The 17,341-nt window shown below is 45.7% G+C and overlaps 2 protein-coding genes across 3 annotated transcripts in view; one reads left to right on the top strand and one right to left on the bottom strand.

The window, feature by feature from the left end:
• Nucleotides 1–10,750, bottom strand: part of OXNAD1 (oxidoreductase NAD binding domain containing 1) — a 44,350-nt gene extending 33,600 nt beyond the window's left edge. Inside the window, exons 1-4 of one of the 2 annotated variants that reach the window (XM_052640888.1) lie at nt 10,555–10,750; nt 2,692–2,841; nt 496–628; nt 116–179 (exon numbers count right to left, since the gene is read on the bottom strand). In XM_052640888.1, coding sequence (XP_052496848.1) covers nt 116–179; nt 496–605 — 174 coding nt within the window. In that variant the 5' untranslated portion in view covers nt 606–628; nt 2,692–2,841; nt 10,555–10,750. The remainder of the gene's footprint in view (nt 1–115; nt 180–495; nt 629–2,691; nt 2,842–10,554) is intronic. The other variant, XM_052640883.1, reaches the window with a different exon arrangement.
• Nucleotides 10,751–11,007: 257 nt separating this feature from the next.
• On the top strand, nt 11,008–16,350 carry DPH3 (diphthamide biosynthesis 3). The gene is made up of 3 exons (XM_052635455.1): nt 11,008–11,239; nt 12,213–12,287; nt 13,704–16,350. The coding sequence occupies exons 1-3, from the start codon at nt 11,132–11,134 to the stop codon at nt 13,767–13,769; spliced, it is 249 nt and encodes an 82-aa protein (XP_052491415.1). The 5' UTR covers nt 11,008–11,131; the 3' UTR covers nt 13,770–16,350.
• The last annotated feature ends 991 nt before the right edge of the window (nt 16,351–17,341 follow it).

Genomic DNA, 17,341 nt, shown 5'->3' with positions numbered 1-17,341 from the left:
CCTGCCCCACTGTCCCTCAAAGGGATGCAAGCTCATCTAAAGCTCTTGCGGTAAGCCGGGCCTAACCGTGTGCAGACTGCAAGCTAGGAGAGCCTGCCTGGCCCAAGATACAAACCTCCTGCCGAACGACGTCTGCAGTTCTCTCCAAGTGATCAGGTCTCCTTTCGGATTTCATTACACTTTAATAGAAAGTAAGATTAGGTTATTAGGCATTATCCTCCTAAAAATTCATTACAGTACTAATTACCGTGACTATCCAGTACCTGTGATTGGAAAGGAATGCCATCCAGTACACAATGTAACTGGCTGTCCAGGATACAACAGAACATTGTGGATCCCAGAGAACAGTCCTGGAAATCTATACACTAACTAAACCTTACGACCCACTGACAGCAGCACAGTCAGGAAGGATGCTACGCCCTGCCTCCCACCGTCCTCAGCAGGTCCAGGCTCTCAGAACACCCGCCGCAAATGACACTGAAGGTGAGCACTCACCTGCTCCGCGTGAGGTGGCGCAAAGCGCTGGGCGCTGATCTCAGCAGAGCCGCCTGAGTGAAGATGGCACCCAGAGGGCCTCGCAGCAGCCTGGGGATCACGCCCACCATGGTGCTTCCTGGGAGCCAGCAAACTCAAAGTCACAACATTCCAAGAATAAGGAGGGAAACATCAGACTGTCTTAGGGGCCAGTGAAGAAGAGTTTGGATTTTTTTGCTGATGTTATGAGCTGATCTAACAGCAAAACGATTAAAGACCTAACTTCACCCGACAAAACCGCGGCTGCTATTTAGAGCTGAGTCCTCTGATCCCCACAGTACATGCACACGTGTCAGTGACTATCGGTGCTGGCAAATATTCCTGTCCTCCATTAGTTTCCAAAATCTCTGACCGAGCTCGTGGCACTGATCTTACGCTATCACAGAAGAGGACAGCGGATTCTGTAACTGCCTGGTAACTATAGTAACGAAATTCCGCCCAGAGCAGCACATAAGTCTGCAATGCTCCCTATGAGATAAAGAGAAAAGGCAGACACATTTTCTGAGGTTCACAGCAATGAGAAGAAACAGACTCCAACCCCAGGCAGTAACAGAAATGAGCAACACAACTACCTCAGTAAATGAAAAGAATGACAGAGAAGACTCACAAAGGCACCTACACAAAGCACCTAGTCTATGAGTCCAGTCATACAAAGTACAAAAGCAGGAAGAAACCAATCTGTGGAGTTGGAAATCAAATTAGCAGTCACCCATGGCGAGGTGACCGTGACAAAGCTGTTTCTTAGTCTGAATGTTGATTATATGGGTATTTTCATTTTGAAAAAAATTCCTCAAACACAAGAGGAGTTTCAGAGCAGTCAAAATACTCCCGATGGTACCATAATGATGGATACACGTCATCATATGTTTGTCCACATCCACAGAACACACACCACCAAGAGTGAGCCGTGCTGTTAGACTTGGGATGACTCTCCGAGTCAGTGCAGGTTCACCGATTACAGGTCGGTGATTAAAGGCCCCACTCTGGCGGGGGCTGTGGACGGTGGGGAGGCTGTGGATGTGGAAGGGAAACTCTCTACTTGCCCTCAATCTTGCTCTGAACCTAAAACTGCTCCCCCAAAAGTTTGTCCTAAAAATTCAACCAAGCAGTCTTCTTAGGATTTATGTACTTCCATTTACATGTCTAATTTCAATAACAAGTTTAAAGAAAAAAAAAAAAAACAGATTAACACATCAAATTCTAAAAACTACTGCCTATCAGGAAAACTACTGATTGGGAGTCAGATGATGTATTTTTTTTTTGCTTCCTATCACTCTGTTTTTTCTCTGCTAATTCTTAAATCTTTCTTTGCTTAAATGGGCTTCCCAGGTGGTGCCAGGTGTAAAGAACCCTTTTGCCAATGCAGGAGACATAAAAGACATGGGTTCGATCGCCGGGCTGGGAAGATCCCCTGGAGAAGGGCATGACAACCCACTCCCGTACTCTTGCCTAGAGAATCCCAAGGACAGAGGCGTCTAACCCTACAGTCCATGGGGTCGCAAAGAGTCGGACATGACTGAAGTGACTTAGCACGCGAGCACACTGCTTAGGATGGCCACTTTTAACAAGTTATATTGCCATATATATCTGTCCTTTCCTATCTTAGTTGGCTTCAGAACAAACGAAAATGTATGTGGACACGATTTCCTGAGCTCTTTGGGAGGTGCTATATAAATGAATCGTAACAAATACAATGTTAGAAAATATTCAAGTGAAGTCTACATTCCTGCTCCAAGGGAAGTGTGCCACATTCCTATACCACACTCACTAATTTAGCCCTTCATTTGACAAACATTTATTAAGAGTCCATCATGTGGCAAGCCCTGGGGACACATGAACAAAACAAAGACCTTCTGGAGCTTGAGGATATTTTAGAAGATACAGACCGGAAATAAAAGTAAATAAATTGAGAGGTGACAATTATCATACGTAATTCGTTCAGTTACAACCAAATCATATTAAAAAGCCACTGCTTTCTAACTAGCCTTCAGATAAAAGATCTATTTCTTGCCACTGTGGATAAACATGCTACTTGCTATTTTTCTGTCTAGTAAAATGAAAGACGTGAAAGGCCTCTTTCCACCTCACGTAAAACGTAGTTCCTCTCCTCTGAATGTGCTAAACCAAAAATGGTATATTAAAGAAGGCAGAACTTACTTCAGAGGCCCATGAGAGTTTAGGAGCTGTTAACTGTACAGCTGGCTGGCTGACATGCAATATTCTGGTCCTGGAATCACACTGAGACCTTTGGCACACAGACAGGCTGGAACAGAAACGGCACCATCCACTGAAACTCTCACCAAGTTCCTGCAAAGGCAGAGACAACATGTAAGAACAACGTTTGGGAAGCTGTTCAAAAGGAATACCATCTCGGGACTTCCCTGGTGGCACAGCGGATGGGAGTCCACCGGCCAATGCAGGGGCGTGGGTTCAACCCCTGGTCCAGGAAGACTCCACATGCTTAGGAGCGACTCAGCCCGTGCGCCACGACTACTGAAGCCTGTGCTCCTAGAGCCGACGCAGTGAGAAGCGCGTGCACAAGCCCCGCTCACCACAACCAGAGAAAGCCCCTGAGCCACAACCAAGACCCTGCACGGCCAAAGATAAATAGATAATCAAACTTATTTAAAAAGAAAAGAAAGGAAATCACTCCTGTCTCTTAGCTGTAAAAGCAAAGGCTCATTGCAGCAGGCAAGCATCACCTCATAGCCAAGCTCCTCTCAGTGGCGCCCCCCCGTGGTGCCCCCTTCCACCCACTCCTCACGGTCCCACTTTTCTTGTCTGTTTCTCTTGCTGCTTCTCTCTTTCATCTTTCTTGTTGTTTCACTGAGGAGTCATGTCCGACTCTGTTGCGACCCCATGTACTACAGCCTGCCAGGCTCCTCTGTCCATGGGACTTCCCAGGCAAGAATACTGGAGTGCGTTGCCAAGCCCTCCTCCAGGGCATCTTCCCGACCCAGGGATCAAACCCACGTCTCCTGCATTGCAGGTGGATTCTTTACCGCTGAGCCACCAGGGACGCCCACTCATCTTTCTTGAACCGTCTGTATCTCCTGCTGCTTAGGGTCTCCACCCCATGAACAACCAGTCCAGGGGCTGGGCTGATAACAGGTACATGTCATCTGGGCCCAAACTCCCTGACAAAGTTTAACTGGCGTGCAGGCAAGCATGGACACACTGCCCTGCTCAGTTTTGGACACCTATTGCTACAACGAGCTGCCCTCAGCTAAGACACATCTTCCAGTGGTCACACTGTTTGGGCTACTGCTCAGCTTGAACTAGAAAACAAGAAAACTTAATTTTTAAAAGCTGTTTTCTTTAAAATTCTAAAATCTTCGTTTTTTAACAACAGCAATAACCATGACCAAGAGTGCCACCTACTGGTAAATAAAAGGTATTTTATCAAACTGTGTTCAAAGCGCCTTCTAAAGCAATAAGGTATTTAAAGAAAAAAACCTATCCATATTTTGAAACACATCCAGTGGCTTTATACAGTCAATGAAAGTGTTAACTAACTACAGAAAATTAGCATATACTAAGTAATTTACTACTAGAGCTCATCAATGAATTTGGTAAAGTCCCAAGATGCAAAATTAATACACAGAAATCTGTTGCATTCCGATACACTAACAATGAAAGATCAGAAAGAGAAAGCAAGAAAAGAGTTGCAATTAACATACATCAAAAAGAATAAAATACTTAGGAATAAACCTACCTTAGGAGATAAAAGACCTACATTCTGAAAACTACAGGAAGCTGATGAAAGAAATCAAAGATGACACAAACAAATGGAAAGATAGACCATGTTCTTGGGTTAGAAGGATCAATACTGTCAAAATGACTGTATTACCCAAGGCAATCTACAGATTCAATGCAATCTCTATCAAGTTGCCAATGGAATTTTTCACAGAACTAGAACCAAAAAAAAATTTTTTTAATTTGTATGGAAACACAAAAAACCCTGAAGAGCCAAAACAATCTTGAGAAAGAAATGCAGAGCTGAAGGAATCAGACTCCATGACTTTGGACTATACTACAAAGCTACAATCATCAAAAGAGTAGGGCACTGGCATAAAAACAGACATATAGATCAATGGAACAGGATACAAAGCCCAGAAACAAACCCAGACACCTATGGTCAATTAATCTATGACAGAGGCAAGAATATACAATGGAGAAAAGACAGTCTCTTCAATAAGTGGTGCTGGGAAAACTGGACAACTACATGTAAAAGAATGAAATTAGAACACTTCCTCACACCACACAAAAATAAACTCAAAATGAATCAGAGACCTAAATGTGAGACTGGATATTATCAAAATCCTAGAGGAAAACATAGACAGCACTCTGTTTGACAGAAATCGCAGAAAGATTTTTTAAAATCTGTCTCCTACAGTAATAAAAATAAAAACAAAAATAAACAAATGGGACCTAATTAAACTTAAAAGCTTTTGCAAAGCAAAAGAAACCATAAACCAAATAAAAAGACAATCTACAGAATGGGAGAAAATATTTTGCAAACAATGTGACTGACCCACAAGGGCTTTATCTCCAAAATACACAAACAGCTCTACATAAAAAAAAAATAACCCAATCAAAAACCGGGCATAAGATTAAACAGACATTTCCCCAAAGACACACAGACAGCAAAAAAGGCACATGAAAAGATGCTCAACATCACTGATTATTAGAGAAATGCAAATCAAAACTACAATGAGGTATAACCTCACACCAGTCAGAATGGCCATCAACAAAAAGTCTACAAGTACTAAACGCTGAAGAGCATGTGCAGAAAAAGGAACCATTCTACACGGCAGGTGGGAATGCAGATCGGCACAGCCTCTATGGAGAAGAGCATGGAGGCTCCTTAAAAACTAAAAACAGAGCTACCACATGATCCTTCAATCCCATGGACATGTACCTGGAGAAAACCACAACTGAACACACACAGGCACTCCAGTGCTCAGTGCAGCACCATCTACAACAGCCAAGACATGGGAGCGACCTAAATGTCCACTGACGCATGAGATGGGTAACACCGTGGATAAAATACGCAAGGGAGCATTACTCAGCCATAGAAAAGAATGACAGAATGCTATCCGCAGCAACACGGACGGACCTAGAGATTAACAGACTAGGTGAAATCAGACAGAGGAAGACAATCGTATGGCATCACCTACACATGGATCTAAAATGATACAGATAAGCTTATCGACAAAGCAGAAACAGACTCACAGACACAGAAAACAGACTTACGGTTACCAAAGAGGAAGGGGGGTATACGTCAGGAGCTCGGGATTAACATATACACACTACTAAATATAAAACAGATAACCAGTGAGGACCTACTGTTAACACAGGGAACCACACTCAATATTACGTAAAAACCTGTAAGGGAAGAGAATCTGATACATACGCATGTATGTATGATATAACTGAATCACTGTGGTGTTCACCGGAAGCTAAGGGGCACTGTAAATCAACCATACTTCAGGAAGGGCTTCGCAGGCGGCCTGCCGATGCAGAAGGCACGAGAGATGCAGGTTCGATCCCCTGGGGTAGGAAATGGCACCCCACTCCAGTACTGTTGCCTGGAAAATTCCATGGACAGAGGCGCCTGGCAGACTACAATCCAGGAGGCTACAAAGAGCAGGACACAACTGAGCATGCATGCGCTCACACTTCAATTAAAAAAATTAACACAAGGCCACAGTCAAAAAACAGGAAGTGAACAATACGGGGCAAAAAGGAAAACACCTATCCATATCCTGAAACGTGTCCAGTGGTTTTATTCATTCAATGTAAACATTAATTAACTATAGAAAATTAACATATATTAAGTAATTTTCAAAACCATAAAAAAAGAACATTCCATCAACGTTTGTATCCTCATTTGGCCCTTACCTCACCAAAAAGTTATTTTATTTCTGAAACAGAGAAAAGTATCATAAATACTGCTGCTGCTGCTGCTAAGTCGCTTCAGTCGTGTCCGACTCCATGCCACCCCACAGACGGCAGCCCACCAGGCTCCCTCGTCCCTGGGATTCTCCAGGCATGAACACGGGAGTGGGCTGCCATTTCCTCCTCCAATGGGTGAAAGTGAAAAGTGAAAGTGAAGTCGCTCAGTCGTGTCCGACTCTTCAGGACCCCATGGACCGCAGCCCACCAGGCTCCTCCGTCCCTGGGATTCTCCAGGCAAGAGTGCTGGAGTGGGCATATAGCCATTTAAGCAGTCCTACAAGCAACAGATTACATTTAAGATTTCAAATGAACTATACTAGTTTCTGTTCAACAAGTACAGTCAAATCATTTAACAATTACTGGGGCATCCAGCACTGGTTTAGGCTGCAGAGACACAACAAAGAACCAGACACAAGGCCTCTGCCATTACATGAAGCTTTCATCGCAACGTCTACTGCAGCTAATAAACAGATAATTAAAAGACACGGATTACAGTAAGTGTGCAAAGGAAATAAGAGTGACGGAGGCTGGGGAGTATCAGGAAAGGTCTCTCTCAAGAGGAGTCTGAGCAGAGACCTGAACGACGAGGGTAAGTGCAGAGCCAAGGAGCAGAGGCCCTGTCACAGAAACGAGGCTGGTGTGTGAGACGGAGCACAGCCAGCGCGACTGCGGGGCAGAGAGCCGGGCGAGACGGACGAGCCCCCGCGCGAGACAGGGCCAGGCCACGGCCGCCCACGGCCAGGGGGCAGGCCTTCTTCCAAAGGCAAAGGGAGGCGACTGGAGGGCTTGAACAAACCAGGGGAGGGGCGTGATCTCACTCACGCTAAAGGGCCACTCCGGCTGCCTTGCAAAGCACCGACTGAAGCAGGAAGTTCAGTTAGAAGGTGCCCGGCTAAGCTCAGAAGAATAAAACCAAGACAGAAACAGATGAACACGGACTAGATTTTGAAGCCAGAGCCCTATCACTTGCTGAGACAGGATGACGTGTGAACAGGCAGTGAGAGAAAGAGAAAAAAAGCCAAGAATGCCTCACAGAGCAGGGAGCGCAGAACTAAACTCAGAGCTGGCCCTTGCCGACTTAGAGCCCCAGGTGCCAGTGAGGAAGCACAGGCTCTCGGCATTCCGAAAGGGGCCCCGAGTGAGACACAAGTCACTGCAGAGTGCTGCAGTCAGAACCAGCAGAACCGGGCTCAGATCTGACTCCCTTCTGGCTTTCAACCTTGGGCCTGTCACCTCTTCCCCTTTTTAAATAGAAATGCCAAGACTACCTCACTGGGTTGCTGAAAGGGGTACATGTCTGGGGAAATACCTGGCACGCAGGAGGATCACTAAAAATCAACCCCAATCTAGAGAGGCAGTGGGTTATGTGCCCAAAAAACAACTGCCCAGCCTGACCTACAACAACATTCATAAAACACAGCTGCTATGACGTAAGTATGACCTAGCTCTAAATTCAATCTCATGCTAAGAATTTTGTTCACTGTTGTTTTCCAAATCAGCAGCATTACGATGTTTAAAAAATTATTTTTAAACCATAAATTTGTGATCTCAAATGACTGTATAGCTACTATTAAACTTGTTTTTGTCATACTCTCTGAGTCCAAAGATATCTCATTATGAAATGTGTCCACTCTTTTGTAGGAATAAATGTAGTTCAGCAGTCACTGTTATGTTTTATTCAAAAACGCTGGGTGGCGTAAAATAATGCATCACGGGTTTTGCTACAGTTTTACTTTCTTCAGCACAGTATGCACTCAAACTGGCAGGTAAGCAGACCCACCTCTGGCCAAACAAGGGATGTGGCAACAGACAGCAGGATGAAAGCAGTAGGCAAGGCCAAGGAGACCCCCAAATCAGGTCTCAAGGGAGCCAGCACCACTCTAGAGGAAAATCTGAGCCCTCTGCAGACTGCCAGAGCTGCCTGTTTAACCCAGCTCTGCTTCAAGCAGCATCAGATCACAGATGGCGCTGAAGGTCACAAAGACCCAGTTTCTGGGCTCAGCCAGGCCCGAGTTCTCACCATAGCTTACTGCCATTCACCAGCTTGGCCCTTTTAGGCAAGTTTCTAAACCTAAGCCTCTAACCCTCAGGTTTCCCAATGCTGAAAACGGGAGTGATGCCTATACCTCGTTGTTTTAATAACATGATGCATGTAAACACCAGTTGGTACAGGGTCTGGCACACAGTGTCAACTACTATTAATAAAGTGGTTCATTCACTTTTCTTCTATTTGAAGTAATACATACTCAAAGAAAAGTTGGAAAATTACAAAGAAACTATAAAGAAAATTACCCAACAACTCCTGTAACTTTTAGGATTACTAACTTCAGATTCCAAAATTCCTCAGCAAATTGTTTTTGACAGACCCAAACTGCTTCCTAAAAAGTGTACCAATTTATACTTCCATGAACCAAATATGCACCCATTTCCAGACCTTCAAAACCAACTCACCTTTATTCTGGAGGTACTTATGCTCAGAAGTACTAAAGAACAAAAAAGATTCCCAACCTCAAAACGATCACTGGGACTACAATTCTGACACTAACAACTCTCTTCTGTCCTCCTCTCTCCAAGAGGCAACCTGGGAAAATCCTCATCTACAAAGGCATCCCCTGTGGCTCAGCTGGTCAAGAATCCGCCCGCATTGCAGGAGACCGGGGTTCGATCCCTGGGTTGGGAAGATCCCTTGGAGAAGGGAAAGGCTACCCACTCCAGTATTCTGGCCTGGAGAACAGTCCATGGGGTCACAAAGAGTCTTTCACTTCACTCACAGACACAGAGAGCAGCCTCTGAGCTACATAGACTTTACCAAAAGGGCTTTTCTGCTCCTTTGCTCAAAGCAGAATCAGTCCAGTTAACCCGCAATGAGTTTAACAAACGTTTAACAAACACTTTCCAACTGCTGGTTAGATCTCCAATTAAGGAAAACAGAATGTTTGTGAGGCCTCTGCTATATTCTATAAACCCTTTTAATGTAACTTCCAAATTTTCTCCCAAAGACTCCTTTGCCATTAGGTTTTCAACTTCAGCACACACAAAATTAATTCATGCAAACGTTTGTGTATTCATAAATAAGCATAGGGACGTGGACATTTGTAGCATGCACATGTATTATGTTAACATAAATATGGTACATGTAATTGCTGAACCACGTACAACTCGCAATTTCCACGCAAAAGTAAAATGTTAGACCTGAAAGGAATCTTGTAAATTATCTCTAATCCAACTCTTTCAGTCAGAAGAGAAAATAAGGCCAAAGAATGTGAATATCCAGCTCCCAGATCGAGATCCAAACAGTCATCTCCTGAGCCCAAATCTGCTTCTCAATAGGGCTTTTCCCCACTGCCTTCCTACTCTGCCAAGATTTGGATAAATGCTTAGTAATAGAGTAAAACTCCCATGAAACCCCACTTTGCCAACACAAGACGTATCACCTTTTATCTGCATTTCACTTTAACGTATATCAAGGCCTCACGGTATTATAATAACTCTGCGTGCTGATTCCATTTCTCTTTCAAAGAAGAAACTGTGGTTCGGTTCAGTTCAGTCGCTCAATCGTGTCCGACTCTTTGCGACCCCACGCACGCCAGGCCTCCCTGTCCATCACCAACTCCCGGAGCTGTGGTTCAACACTACTTAAGTCATTCGTTCCTAGGCTTTGGGGACAGCCAGGCTCTCATTTCCCAGGTGTGCGATTTGGGCCAAGACACCTGACTCTCTGTATCTCCGTTTAAAGCCTACTAACACGGAATGAATGACACCTAGATTCCCAGCACTGGTGGAAGAATGATACTGAGCGTCAACCCCGCGTGACAGACCTCGCTTAGTCCTTTCGACCACACACCTCACGGGCCTCTGAAGAGAAGCTGGGCTGAGGGAGAGGCCGGGCTGTACCTGGACAGCCGAGCGCGGCCCGATCACAAGCCACGCGCTGCTCGATCACAAGCCACGCGCTGCTCGGAGCGCAAAGTCACTCGGTGAATCAAGACCTCTGAGGAGCTTTCCGTCCCTCACCCCGGAGGTCAAGGGGGCTGAGCAGTCTCCGCCGCCGCCTCTTACCCCGCAAAGCGCTTTCCGCCAGCGGCGCCAAGGGCAGGGCTGACACTACGTAGGCCGACCGGGGCCTCCTACGGAGTCTGCTTAAGGCCTGAGGCCCACGGACGTGAGACACAGGACACTACGCCTCAGTGAAGCGTCTCCACACCACCGCCGCCGCCGCCGCACCAACCCAGCCGCTTGCTTAGCGCCAAGCTCCGCTCCGGCGCCGGAGAGCTTCCGGCGTCCTCGATGTGACGCATAGACGCGCGAGCAAAACCCATATTCCATTGGTTGCTGTCGCCCAATGGGCGGAGCGACGCTCGACCGACCCAGAGCCGCGCGCTCTATCCGCCCGTGTCTCCGCCCCCTAGAGCCGCCATCTCCGTGGTGACCGCTGCCCGGTCACCCCTTGGGCCTCACGCCCGGAGTTGCGTCATTGTCCCTGAGCCGGAAGCGGGCCTCCGTGGGCCGGAAGCGGGCCTCCGCGGGCCGGTGCTCTGTGCAGACGCCCGTGTGGGCGGGCGCCAGCTAAGTTGGGCCGGGTCCCCGGCCTGCGTCGGACGGCGAAGTTGACAGACTTGTGCCCGTTCCAGTGATAATGGCGGTATTTCACGACGAGGTGGAGATCGAGGACTTCCAATACGACGAGGACTCGGAGACCTACTTCTACCCCTGCCCGTGTGGAGATAACTTCTGCATCACCAAGGTAACGGGAGGCTCCTCTGAGCGGGCGCGCGTTCGCCTGCCGAGTTCCTGCCGCGGACCCGCGCGGCTCAGAGTTAAACGCTTCCTTTTTTCATCCTTTTCTGAATTCTCCCAGAGTCGGGACTTTGCGCCGTCTGTGGTTCTGGCCTTCAGTCAAGCGTTAGGAGAGCGGGAAGGGGGTGGATGGCAGCGAGTACCAATCTTCTCGCCAACCCCCGCCACTCAAGCTTCCCCTCCCTAGGATGCTTTTTGAAGGAAGGAGTGTGTTTTTGTCTTCCGAGGTGGGGGTGAGTTTTTAGACGACTGAACCATGACTCACCCTCCTGGGTGTTTTTTCCCCAAGTGACGCTTCCAGGGAAGAATGGGGCTGGCGTTTCTCTCCGGAGGTGCTTTTGGTCCACACGTGCCTTGTGGGTTTGTCCAGTGGTCATGTTTGGATGTGAGAGTTGGACTGTAAAGAAAGCTGAGCGCCGAAGAATTGATGCTTTTGAACTGAGGTATTGGAGAAGACTCTTGAGAGTCCCTTGGACTGCAAGGAGATCCAACCAGTCCATCCTAAGGGAGTCCTGAATATTCATTGGAAGGACTATGAATAGTCCAATACCTTGGACTCTAATGAAACTCCAATACCTTGGCCACCTGATGTGAAGAACTGACTTCTTGGAAAAGACTGATGCTGGGAAAGATTGAAGGTGGGAGGAGAAGGGGACAACAGAGGATGAGATGGTTGGATGGCATCACCGACTCAATGGACATGAGTTTGAGTAAACTCCAGGAGTTGGTGATGGACAGGGAGGCCTGGCGTGCTGCGATCCATATGGTTGCAAAGAGTCAGACAGGACTGAACTGAACTGAACTGCCTTGTGGGTAGGCCAACCTCCAAGGAGCTTGCCCACAGAAGTGAGAGGGTTGGGGAGGAGGAAATCGCCAAGGGAAGGCTGTGCTGACCATATGGTGTTTAATTTTATTTATAGGAAGATTTGGAAAATGGGGAAGACGTGGCAACGTGCCCTAGCTGCTCTCTCATTATAAAAGTGATTTATGACAAGGTAAGGAGTCAGGTTCTAAAATGGGTGAGGGGGGAGAGGGTTGCAGGAACCTTGAGCAGTCTGCCTGTGATATGTTAGTGCAGGAGATTGTTTTCTAGTGGTGTGTTAGGAAAATGCTATGTTTTTTAAACGAATTTTAAAGAGCCATTCATGCTGCTGCTGCTAAGTCGCTCCAGTCGTGTCTGACTCTGTGTGACCCCATTGACAGCAGCCCACCAGGCTCCCCCGTCCCTGGGATTCTCCAGGCAAGAACACTGGAGTGGGTTGCCATTTCCTTCTCCAATGCATGAAAGTGAAAAGTGAAAGGGAAGTCGCTCAGTTGTGTCCGACTCTTCGGGACCCCATGGACTGCAGCCCACCGGGCTCCTCCATCCATGGGATTTTCCAGGCAGGAGTACTAGAGTGGGGTGCCATTGCCTTCTCCGTAAAATGTCTCTACGCGTTGCCAAAAGTCCCAAAAGATAAAAGTAACGCCTCCTTTCCACCACCCATTGAGAACCCTGTGTTAGAGCAAGAAGGCTGTTTTACAGAGGTTGAGAACGTGGAGCCTCATGTTGATGGTGGACCATAAGTTCCAAAGAGCATGATGAGAAGGTTCCAGGGGCTGGGCAGGAGTCAGAGATTGACAGGGACAGAATAAGGCTGATCCTTAACAGGGATCAGACTACAGGAGATGAGGAGTAACCTGGGAGGCAGAGGTTTCCTGGGATGGCTGGCATAAGCCAGGATAAATCATCAGAGGTTGAACTTCGTTTACAGAGTAGCTAATTTGCAGATTATCTGTGTTGGGAAACATAAAGAGCTACCCACTTTAGCTGGAAGAAGTAATTTGAAGAGAACAGGTATTTGAGCGACCAAATATTGACGTGGAGAAGTAGTAGTGCACTTAGTAATTAATACAGAACCTTAAGAGATGTAACGTGTTTCATAAATGTGATTTCTGAGAAGTGGGAGCTCTGTCGTGAAGATGGACATGTTTGTCTATAAGGTAAGGTGTGTACGTGCTGCATCACTTTAGTCGTGTCTTACTGTGTGACCGTATGGACTGCAGCCCGCCAGGCTCCTCTGTCCATGGGATTCTCCAGGCAAGAATGCTGGAGTGGGTTGCCATGCCCTCCTCCAGAGGGTCTCCCAGCCCCACGGATCAAATGTATGTCTCTTACCTCTCCTGCATTGGCAGGTGGGTTCTTCACCACTAGCGCCACCTAAGATAATACTATGGTGCATTAAATATGAATTTGGGTCTAAACCTGGGCAAGACCATGTTTCTAGTGCTGACTTTGACCAAGGATGAAGTCATAGAGCAAAGGAACACCTTAACAGAGCAAGGCTGACTGTGTAACAAGGTGAAGTCTCACTATTGGTGCACCTGTGACAGACACTCGGTGAGTAATGTGATTTCTTGTTCTGTCTTAGGATCAGTTCACGTGTGGAGAGACAGTCCCAGCCCCTTCCACCAGCAAAGAACTGGTTAAATGCTGAAGAAGACTTTTAGGTTCTAGAACCTGAACTTGGGGAATGAGGCAATCTAGAAAAGTCAAATGTGGAGTCACTGGCTTCTTCACAGGGACAGTCATCTTGTGGTTTGCTGTTCATGAGAGTCTGGATTCTTTCCATCGGGTGCCAAGTTCATCTCCAACTGAAGCAAGTCCACCACATGACATACCTGGATTTTGTGCTTAAAACCTTGAATTGAAAGTGTTTCCATCCAAACATGAAAGAAGATACTTTCAAATCAGTGCTTTTTTCCCATAGTTTTATTTTTATATCTTTACACTATTACTTCATTATCTGACAACAGCATCGTCTACCTCAAAGCATTAGGTTTCTTTAACTTAAAAAAGATTTTTATTTTAGTCGCTTATGAAGATTTTTAAAATCAGCTGTTTCTGTGCAATTTGACGTCAGCTTTGCTGTTATAAACTGAAGGAAGTCAGTTGCCTCTAGTCCGTTGGGACTGTGCCTTCTACGCCCTCACCACGCTGACCTTCATCAGGGATCTGTGTTCCATTAAACGTGCCGTTTCATTATGCTTCATATACTGGGTCCTGGTGGTGGTGCAAAGAAGACATATACTGAGCTCACAAAGTTAGTGAGTTAAGAAGAAAAGTCAAAAAACAAAACAGTCAAAGGATATGGACTTTCCTTATCAATAGTCTGCATTTTCCTTGAAAATCAGGACATGATAAAAAACAGCAAAAGGAAGTGAAACTGGTAACAACGAGAAGAGAAAACTATGCCTACTTAGTTATTTAATTAAATGCTTGAGTGGTTTTGCGAGATTGGTGCAACTAATATTTCTGTATCTGGGTTCTCGTGTGTGTATTTGTTTTTCGATAAGGCTAATGAAATTTTACTCTAGACAGGGGTTAACATTAAGTCTTCATGGCTGGCGGCCGTGCTTTCAGCACTACCACCAAATCAAGTCACTAGTCCTAAAAGGTAAAGCTTTGATAACAGCCCTTGTATTTACTAAGGATGAACTTGAAAATGAGATGCCTGTTCTAATTAAATATGCCCCTGAGGGCATAGATGTGCTGTGCTTAGTTGCTAAGTCGTGTCCGACTCTTTCTGACCCCATGGACTGCAGCCTGCCAGACTCCTCTGTCCATGGGGATTCTCCAGGCAAGAATACTGGAGTGGGTTGCCATTCCCTTCTCCAGAGGATCTTCCCAATCTAGGGATTGAACCCAGGTCTCCCGTATTGCAGGCAGATTCTTTACTAACTGAGCCACCAGGAAAGCCCAAGGGCGTGTATAGTAAGCGTTTATAAGCTGCAACCACACATACATTCACTCTTGTAGAGAATTGTTGCCCTGGAGAAAAAAATACAAAGATAAGCCATTGGTCTTCCTTTGCCACAGCCGTGAGAGTAGCAAGAAATAGAATCACTTGCATGGAAATTCCAAATTTCCCTTTATGTACACACCTTTGTTGTGTGTACATAAAATTAACTGATGTCTGGTGGGTTGTTGTGGAATTGGCTCCTGCAATTAACGAGAAAAATAGCTTGCCAGAATGTGAGCATTTTATTACTAACTGATAAATATTTTGTACACTCATTGGGGGTTTAAATTAAAACAGGCCAGTGGCCTTTTTTCTCCTGCCAATAGCATAGCTATGTGAAGCCATTAGACTGAGAAGTAAATCACCAAAAATTGTATGCCAAAACTGCTTGGTACGTTATAAGAAGTGTACACCATGTTCTTGATGTGTTGAGAAATCACTGTCGGGGTCACTGACACCCCAGAAGTCATCCACAGTTGCTTTGAAACCAGTGGTGGCTCAAGTGGACAGAGCAGGGTGTGTGCTAACTGGTGGGGATGAATTGCAAAGAGAAAAAGACTGTCCCACACTCAGATCTGATGGTTTTGTAGATATCGATAACCGATGATGAATTTCGAAAAAGAATAGATATCTTTAATGTCACCACTGCTGTGAGCATAAGAGCAGGAAGAAAAGGTGCCCAAGTCCAAACGTCCCAGGAGACATTGAAGGCACTCGTGAGCAATGATACTTAGGAATGTGATCGCAGGCATGATTTCATTCCCAAAAGCAACTGAGTCACTACGTCTGTTGACCACAAAGAACACATCAGGATTTAATCCTTTGTTAAGCAGAAGGTAAAACCAGGGTCTTGCAGATATGACTAGGGTTCTGTGGTGTCCCTTGCTTGGCTTCACAGACATTTCAGAGCTCCTCTAAGGACTAATTTGTAATCCAGCTCCATGACCTGCTAGCTTTGTAATCTTCAGCAAGACCAGTGGGTTCCTCATCTGTTAAAATCAGGAGACTGAATCGGGATTTCTAAATTCAGTACTGTAATTTCAGGCTTCGTAGTTTGCAGGAGCTGGAATGGTAATCAAAGCCTTTCTAAACGCTAAAGATGAGTTACAGAGAAAGACTCCATTCTTCAGTAACTCCACATCAGAGGCTTCTGCAGATACTTCACTATACACATTCAGAAACCCTTTTCTTGGAAAGCCCCCAACATTTTTGATAACTGTATGCACTAACTTATTACCAGTTTAAACTGTATTAGCATGCTGAATAAAGTCACATTATTCACATCCATTTGTTTTCATGTGATTTTTCCTCCCCTAGATACCAGCATTATGTATTTAAATATTGTAATGTGATTATATATGAGATGGAAAATCTTTAACCTGCTTTGGGACTTTGGAGGTAGCTTTCTGTTGTGGACGGTACAGTTTTTAAATAGGAAAGAAATTGCCACGATTACCACAGGTGGGCCACATGGGTATTGGTTCCGGATTTTTAATAGTTATCTGGGAAAAAATAAGCTTCGGATTAAGTGGCAGTAAGGCAGATATAATTGACATTCTTAGGTGAGTGATTCAGTTTCTTGCTGGGAAGGAAGGTTGCTGCTTAAGACATGGTAGTTCTTATAGTGGTTTAAGAGCCCAGCTCTGGTCAGGACACGGGTTGAATCTCAGTTTCTCCACTGTGATCTTGGACAGGTTTCTTAGTGTTTGTGTATCTCTATGTCCTAGTCTGTGAAATATAGGCCATAATGGTGCCTTTTTCCCAGGGTTGCTCTGAGGGGGCAACAGACCCGCATTCAGCAAGGGTCTATGGAATGCTTGCCACTAAGTGAAGAAGGCAGGTAGGCTTCTGTCATCATGGAGCTTACCTGCAACAAGAAGAGAGGAAAAAAGAGAGCAGGCTGTGTTTAGGGCCCAGGTGATGTGATACAGGTGCCTTTCTGAAGGGCATACTGAAGGCATCTCAGTCTGGCACCTTTTCTGAGACCTGAAGGATAAGAATGAAACAGTCTCATAAAAATGACTACATTAGCTAATGACAGCATTCAATATTGCCCATTGTATGTGCAAAAACAAAAAGGTTACCTATTCTAATGCAAAAGGAATTCATTATTTTGAGCACTGACAACATTATATGAAACATGCAAAATATTGAACACCCTCCACATTTACTGATCTCTGGCATGGGTTTTGACAAGCCCTCAATGTAGTGCTGATGCCGCTGAAGCTTGAGAACCACTGGTTGAGCACTGGGGTTCAAGCCCAGCA

This window comes from Budorcas taxicolor, chromosome 1 (genome assembly GCF_023091745.1).
Source record: "Budorcas taxicolor isolate Tak-1 chromosome 1, Takin1.1, whole genome shotgun sequence".
NCBI lineage: Eukaryota > Metazoa > Chordata > Mammalia > Artiodactyla > Bovidae > Budorcas > Budorcas taxicolor.
This window is presented reverse-complemented; position numbering and strand designations above follow the sequence as displayed.

What these genes read in the sequence shown, in the direction of transcription:
- DPH3 (XM_052635455.1), top strand. Translation starts at nt 11,132, where the DNA reads ATGGCGGTATTTCACGACGAGGTGGAGATCGAGGACTTCCAATACGAC. An exon ending in ATAACTTCTGCATCACCAAG is followed by an intron (nt 11,240 to 12,212) that starts GTAACGGGAGGC and finishes TTTTATTTATAG; the next exon opens with GAAGATTTGGAAAATGGGGA. An exon ending in TAAAAGTGATTTATGACAAG is followed by an intron (nt 12,288 to 13,703) that starts GTAAGGAGTCAG and finishes GTTCTGTCTTAG; the next exon opens with GATCAGTTCACGTGTGGAGA.